Source organism: Lytechinus pictus, chromosome 12 (assembly GCF_037042905.1).
Source record: "Lytechinus pictus isolate F3 Inbred chromosome 12, Lp3.0, whole genome shotgun sequence".
Taxonomy (NCBI): Eukaryota; Metazoa; Echinodermata; class Echinoidea; order Temnopleuroida; family Toxopneustidae; genus Lytechinus; species Lytechinus pictus.
The window spans coordinates 25772123-25780360 of record NC_087256.1 but is presented as its reverse complement, the minus strand read 5'-3'; the positions used below and the strand labels follow the sequence as shown (position 1 = coordinate 25780360).

General features: G+C 37.3%; 1 protein-coding gene across 1 annotated transcript; it reads right to left on the bottom strand.

Annotated features, from left to right (window-relative positions):
• Window positions 1-5688: 5688 nt before the first annotated feature.
• LOC129273069 (alpha-1A adrenergic receptor-like) lies at window positions 5689-6591 on the bottom strand. The gene has a single exon (XM_054910120.2). It carries the CDS (start codon window positions 6589-6591, stop codon window positions 5689-5691), a length of 903 nt encoding a protein of 300 aa, XP_054766095.2.
• Window positions 6592-8238: the final 1647 nt, after the last annotated feature.

The following is an 8238-nucleotide window of genomic DNA, read 5'->3' as shown; positions in this document are numbered from 1 at the left end:
GGCAGTATTTCCCAACGTGCCAAAAATGGCAATAAAAGCATTTGTCACAATTATAATGTTTGTCTGTAAGATTGACATACTTTTTTAAAATTTCAGTGGAATAGATCGAAAAATGAAGAATTAGAGTTGGGGCTTGTAAAAAAAATACAGTGATGATAACATTCACTTTCAGATGCGATATTGACTTCTGTTATTACACCCCTTGAGGCAGTTAGTTGCAAAATAAGAAAAACAGTGCGTGATCAACTTACTATCTGGGCTATTTATGTATGTAACGAAATTACCCATGCTGATTACCTAGATAGAAAAAGTAAATACGTAAAAGTGTTCGCATACTAAAAAGATGAAAGTAGTGCATGTCTGAGAGTGGGTCATGGTGTACGCGCATGCGCGAATTGGTATGCATGATTCACAATGCGGCTTGCTTGCTCGTGCGGAGGAAATATAGTTGTCAAATGTATTTCATCAAACTGCCTCGTAAATTACCCATGTTTCTACAATTGCGTTGATTATAGAAATGACTTTGAGTGCATGAATTTAATATCCAGGGGCGGAGTCAGAAAAAAAAATCCCAAATAGAATTCAAATTGGAAATACTGTAAGCAGCATCGCAAGCTAACACAATTCCCGGTAGACATCGTGTGGAGATATTACTGACTTGAATTCCATGTTTAAATCATTTTTACTCGTTTGTTGGTATGAAGGTACTTTATTTGACAAGAATGATAGAGATAAACTTGATTTTATTCATTACATTCAATGCATAGCAGTTTAAGAACTATATGGCTTGCCATATTACAAAATTATGACGCCATGCATCGTGCCTATAATTATAATGTGCATGAAGGTTATTTTTACAATTCCACCGAGGAACACAACAACACCTTAATTCATGAAGCTATGTCTCCCTACGAGGAGGAAACAGTTATAAAACAAGAATTCATACTTGACTTGTTTCGCTGAAAATAATTATGATTCTCAGTGAGCTCCATTTATCTCATAACGAAATTAAAGACAATATTGGGCAACGGTATTGAATGTTACATGGAAAACCACCTTTTGAACTCTCTTCTTCTTTTCTGTCATTTTACTTATTTATATTTCATTATTCAAATTGTATTTTTTTTATTTATAGTTTCTATTTGTATTTACATTTTGCTCGATAAATAAAAACAACAACAATAATAATATCAATAATATTTAGAATAATTCGTCTCCGTCTTTTAAAAGAGTCATAAGAAACTATCAATAAACATAAAATTACAGTGCAAAACACTGGTGTAAATCCAAACGACATGATCGATGAACCTACTTTCCAGGGAGGTGATCGATTGTTTCACTCCCCCCTTGAATAGTATGACGTCACGGATTTACGCCAATGGCGCAAAAAATTGACATATCTTTGACCATTACGATGTCTTTAAAGCTACATTCACAAGGGCTAAACCGTCTCCAATCTACCAGAATTTATATACACCACTTGCGGATCCAGGGGGGGGGGGGGAAGGGGCACAGTCGACCGTGCCCCCCCCCCCTTGAGAGGCACAATCAACAATTTAAATGTAAATATGCCGTTATAACACAAGTGTGCCCCCCCCCCTTTTTTTTTTTGGCTTGTCAAACAAATTTTCCTCGGGAAAATGTGCCCCCCCCCTTTTTTTAGAAAATCCTGGATCCGCCCCTGCTATGCACTAATTCCAACCAAATATTATATTTGAAGTTGGTTTATTTGATATGACTGCATCACACATTGGTCAGAATTACCATTTTGGGACTTTCATCCCCAAATTTTCAAAATTGGGGGATTTTTAAGCAGCCTTTTGGGATGAAAAAAAACTATTTGGGGATTAAAATAAAGGTGAGGATTTTCTTCTATTTTAGGGGATTTTTTAAGGCTTTGTTGAAGAGCAGTAAGCTAGATTCGTTATTTTTCAGTAATTATAACGCTAGATCCAATAGTAACGATCCAGATAGTTAATGCATATAATGTACATCAGGGCTTTTTCTACGCAATTCAACCGAAGAGTTCAGTATACTGAACTTAGATGTACGAATCTAGATTACATCGAAACCTAGAAAATAATAATAATAATGATAATAAATCTGCCGTGGTATGAACAAACGAGCACACATTAACTAGTTTTTGGCAAGAACCATGATAACAAATTCTCACTTTTTCAGAAATAATTTTGCTTTGAAAAATTGGGGGATTTGGGATCCAATTTGAGGATTTTTCAAGTGTCATCTGGGGATTTGTTTAGCTTGGACCTGGCAACACTGACATTGGGTTAATGGTGAATTAAAAAAAAATGGAATTATCGAATCTTCGAGTATTCGAAACTTCAGGATAACGAACCCTGGGAATAATGAGCTGTCACCAATTAAAGTCTCAAATTCAAGGTATATTAGATTCCATAATATCCATCTGAAAATGAAATTAGAAAAAAATGATAATCTCCCATCTTTTTTTTTTCTTCATTTAGCTGCATCTATTGTCCTCATAGCCTTGTAATCACAAACAACAGAACAAAACCAACGTGTAATGATAGCTTTTTTGATTCCTGCAAATTTCTTATGTGTAGAACTTTTAAAACAAAATAAGTTCTAAAACAGAGCTAATTGCTAAATACAATTAACATTCAACACATTGTGCAATTGTCATTATGCCGAAAAGCATCCCTATAAAATACCTTGCCTGCCACCGCCCCACCATGCCCACCAAGGCATCAATTTTTATCAACATGGCTAACAGATGACCTAGCCATGTAATTTTTTTTTGTCATTCCTTACACAAGTCATGTTACATGCAGTGTGGTGTATCAAAGTATATCTTTCCCATTCTAAATAACAGTGAGAATATATCTAATGAGAAACTCACATATACAAAAACTGTCAAAATTACAATTATATTGAAATTTTCCACAACGAATGATGTTTGGTGATGTCGATCATTATTTGTTTGTAAACGAAGTACAAAACAGCCCCATTACTATTTACAATTAAAATTTTGGTCAGTATGAAATATCAAGTGGAAAGATACCGTTTTCAGTAACTCATGATTTCTTGGTCCGCATCAGGCCCGCACTAAAATAGTCCGCACCACAAACGTTCAGTAACATCGCTTCAGTAATTCGCTGGTCCAGACCAGGGCCCCGTCTTACAAAGAGTTACGATCGATCCAATCAATCGCAACTCTATTGAAATCCATCTGTGTCATAATTTCCTCTACAGGAAATTCGTAAAATGCCCTTTGTTAATAAAGGAGAACACACCAAATTGTCAAGAAATCAATGAATTTATTGACATACATTCATATCTAGATTTTTTTTTTGAACAAACAAGCATTTTACATGTCGACGTTGCTGGCCGTCCATAGTTACGATTGATCAGATCAATTGCAACTCTTTAAGACGGGGCCTAGGGGTCCGTAACCCAAAGCATATAACAATTGATCGTATGATTAATATTTACGATTGATTGTACATTGTAGTCAATGCAATCAATCGTGAACATTTCTTCTACGATCATTGCTAAGCTTTGTGTTGCGGGCTCCAGGTGGATGGTTCATAAAGCTGTTTATACATTAAGAACAACTTTAAAGGTCAAGTCCACCCCAGAAAATTGTTGATTTGAATCGATAGAGAAAAATCAAACAAACATAACGCTGCAAATTTCATCGAAATCGGATGTAAAATAAGAAAGTTATGAAATTTTTAAGTTTAGCTTATTTTTCACAAAACAGTTAAATGTACTACTCAGCGATATGCAAATGAGAGAGTCGATGATGTCCATCACTCACTGTTTCTTTTGTTTTTTATTGTTTGAATAATACAATTTATTTCAATATTTACAAATTTGACAATAAGGACCAACTTAACTTAACCATAAACTGTTAAAATAATGGTAATTCCACATGTTCAAGGAGAAATAAAACTTTGTTTCACTTGACAAGGAGAAGAAAATTAGAATATTTTATATTTCATATAATAAATTACAAAAGAAATAGTGAGTGGGTGACGTCATCAGTCTGCCAATTCGCATACTGACCAGGATGTGCATATAACTGTTTTGTGAAATTAAGCGAAACTTTAAAATGTCATAACTTTCTTATTTTACATCCGATTTTGATGAAATTTTCAGTGTTTTGCCTGTTGGATTTTTCTCCTTTTTTTCAAATCAACTTTTTGTTAGGGTGGACTTTTCCTTTAAGAACGACTGGTGAACCTTCCTTGTGCGCTAGATAATCACAAATAAAATTTCATGGTGAGTATCATTTACCAGTTGATTCTTTACCTCGAGATGGAATTATTGATCACTCGAAGGGCAATAAGCTGTTTAGTCCTAGTATGGCTTCGTTCCTGGGACATGTGGGAGGTCCACTTCTTTGCAATTGCTTACTATGTTGGACAAGATTACTGAGTTGCCTGACTCAAATGGTCAGGTAGATGTAATTTATATGGACTTTATTAAAGCCTTTGACCAGGTTCCATACATGCGATTGATAAATAAGTTTAGAGGCATGGCATCAACGGTTGTATCCTTAATTGGGTGAAAGGCTACTTAGCAGATCGTTTTCAGCAGGTCATTGTTAATGGTTATGCTTCGTCTTGGGCACAAGTAACTAGTCGGATTCCTCAGGGGAGCGTTTTGGGTCCCATTCTCTTTGTTTTTGTATGTGAAAGATTTGCCTGTGTTACAAGTGATGTGTAGCCTACCATTTTTCAGATAATACTAAGATCCTTAGTGAGATTACTTGAGATCGCGATTCTTTTCAGTTACAAGACGATCTTAATATATTACAGTCTTGGTCTGATAAATGGCTTTTGAACTTCCATCCTGAGAAGTCTATTATTTTGACTTTTGGTCCTGTGAACAAGGTGTCAAGTTGCCCTCTCACAGGTCATATATTGAAAGATAGGTTACATTGTATAAAATCTAGAAAGCATGATGAATCGATGAAGAACCTGGGCATATTATATATAGATGGCGTACTTTGGTCACATACAGAAAATGTTTCAAAAGCTAACAGGCTAGCAGGTTTGGTAAGTAGGACATTTATATTTTATAGATGAATATAATTATGTTTACGAGACTTTTGAAGGCTTTTGTTCGGCCCCATCTAGAACATGGTCACGCTGTGTGGAATCCATATAGAGTAAAACATATTGATGCACTTGATAATGTGCACTGAGGCGAGCTATTCGCTACATTCCATCTTACCTTGAGAGATTGAAGAAGCTCAATTTGCCTACTCTTGTTTATAGACGAGCTAGAGGTGACATGGCAGAGACCTTCAAGATTGTCCATTAATATGACCCTGATGTTGCCCCATGTCTACAACTTAATTCTCACACCAGTACAAGAGGTCTTGCGCACAAGCTTGTCAAGATTAGAGGTTATAAGAATACGCGTTTATTATTTTTTTCTTTTACATTGACAATCTGTAACGTTTGGATGGAGTAGTCTTCCTGAGCTTGTAGTAGGGTCTAAGGATGTATTAACATAATTTGAAAAGAGGATTTTTGGTGACGTAATGCAGAATTTAAATTTGATTATAAGGTCCCTCCCCATGACCGCACCAATTCTCCAGACGTCACTGTATATCACCAGGAGCTGGATAAAGGGGAACAGAAGATCTTGCGCCCACGATCTAACCTTAATTAACCTTATGTCATGTAATTAAGGTAATCACACGGTCACACTCGTCAGAGGATTACGACCGAACGCCTTCATCACTGGGCCACAGAAAACCAAATAAATGGCTTGGCGGTAAGTCTTGTTGCCAAACCCGTAGACGAATGGATGGATGGCTACATTAAGGAAAACAAAGGAGCGACTCATGGCATAGGCAAGCGGACTAACGACACTGGTGAACGATCGGTAGAGGATGAAGACAACGAAAGGCACCCAACAGACTGCGAAGCTGATGACGATGATGAAGAGCAGAACAGCAGACTTGGCCTCGCGCTTCCAGACTCTGTGATCATTGGCATTCGCAGCTACCCGACCGGGATCACCCGATTCCCTTTGAGAGGTTCCCGGCTGGATCACGGTGAGATCAGATACAGTGCGGATGTGGCGACGCAGAACTTGAAAAATGCGACAGTAGATGATGATCATGGCGGGTATGGGCAAAAGCCCGTTGGCAAACAGGAATGCGACGTAGCCCCGACTTAAAATGACGGTACTCAGTCTGCATCCGTTAACGGCGCCGGATATGTTGCCTTTGAAGCCAAGGGGAGTAACGTAGGGGATGAACATTGCTGTTGTTAATGAGTAGATGAAGATGGCCAGAATGACACTCCCGATGCGACGCTGAGTAAGCAAAGTCGGTGCTCGTAGAGGCTTGCAGATCGAAATGTAACGCTCCACCGTCAAACCAAGGACGTTGAGTGTGAAGCACATCGCACTTGCGGTACCCAACGTCACTGCAAAGAGACAAGCTGGATTGTTGTCAATGATGTATATATCAACCAATATTTGAATCGGGTAATAAACACAGGACATAAATTCGCCGGTGGCAAACGACGCCAGGGTGAACCAGTTTGACGTTTCTCGGACTTCTTGACGACAGAGGTAGGTGATAATCATGGCAGTATTTCCCACCGTGCCAAAAATGGAATTCAAAGCATTTGTCACAATTATAATGTTTGTCTGAAAGTTGGACATACTGTTTTAAACTTTCAGTGCAATAGATCGAAAAATGACGAAGAATTAGAGTTGGGGCTTGTAAAGAAAAATACAGTGATGATAACATTCACTTTCAAATGCGATGTTGACTTCTGTCATTTCACCCCTTGAGGCAGTTAGTTGCAAAATAAGAAAAACTGCGTGATCAACTCAGTATCTGGGATATTTATGTATGTAACGAAATTACCCATGCTGATTACCTAGATAGAAAAAATAAATACGTAGAAGTGCTCGCATACTAACAAGACGAATGCAATGCGTGTGTGAGAGGGGTGATAGTGTATGCGCATGCGCGAATGGGTATATGCATGATTCACGTGCGGCTTGCTTGCTCGTGCGGAGGAAGAAGTTGTTAATTTTTCTTTCATCAAATTGCATCGTAAATTACCCATGTTTCTATAATTGCGTTGATTTTACAAATGAATTTGATTGCATGAATTTGTTGGGGCTTGTAAAGAAAAATACAGTGATGATAACATTCACTTTCAAATGCGATGTTGATTTCTGTCATTTCACCCCTTGAGGCAGTTAGTTGCAAAATAAGAAAAACTGCGTGATCAACTCAGTATCTGTGATATTTATGTATGTAACGAAATTACCCATGTTGGTTACCTAGATAGAAAAAATAAATACGTAGAAGTGCTCGCATACTAATTCAAGACGAATGCAATGCGTGTGTGAGAGGGGTGATAGTGTATGCGCATGCGCGAATGGGTATATGCATGATTCACGTGCGGCTTGCTCGTTCGTGCGGAGGAAGTTGATTAGTAGACTTGTTAACTGCATGCCCCCCCCCCCCCCCAAAAAAAAAAAAAAAAAAAAAAAAAAAAGATGGGTGAACGCTGTATTTTTGGGTACAAATGTGCCTCTTGGCATGTATATTCCTTGAAACCATTGGATTTTTTTTCCCAAAGAGACACTCTGTATCTATGCAAATTAACCCTAATTAGCATAAATTATGTTAATTAACCTCTAAAATGGGTAATTTAGTAAAAGCACTCGTAAAAATGTAAAGCTACTTCATATAAATGTCAAATTTTATGCAAAGCGTTGGTGGAAGTAGCATAAGAAAACTAATGAAAAAAAGGATGCGGTAACCATTCATTTCATTACCTGATTTGCATAAATTATACACATTTTAAATAAAAAGTGCCTCTTTTTCAAATGATTCTGGATGATATAAATTGAATGAATGTGGTATGTAAATGATAAATGGTTGGAATGTGTCTTGGGGTTTGGTAAAGACATTGGACAAACGAACTTTTTGAAATATGCAAATAATCCCCAATTACCGTAATTTATGCATAAAACTGCAAAATGCTTTGAAAATTAGACAAGTGGAATGCCTCTGGCGGTCTCACCTGAATCACCCGATTCAATATAGCAGCAGCACTGATTTTGATGTTCAGTGATACTTGGTTACTCTAATGTCCACGTTTTATGAACTAGACCAATACACTTACAGAGATATGATGGTAATTCAACAGATACCCTATTATGGCCAAAGTTCATTGACCTTTGACCTTGATCATTTGACCTGAAACTTGC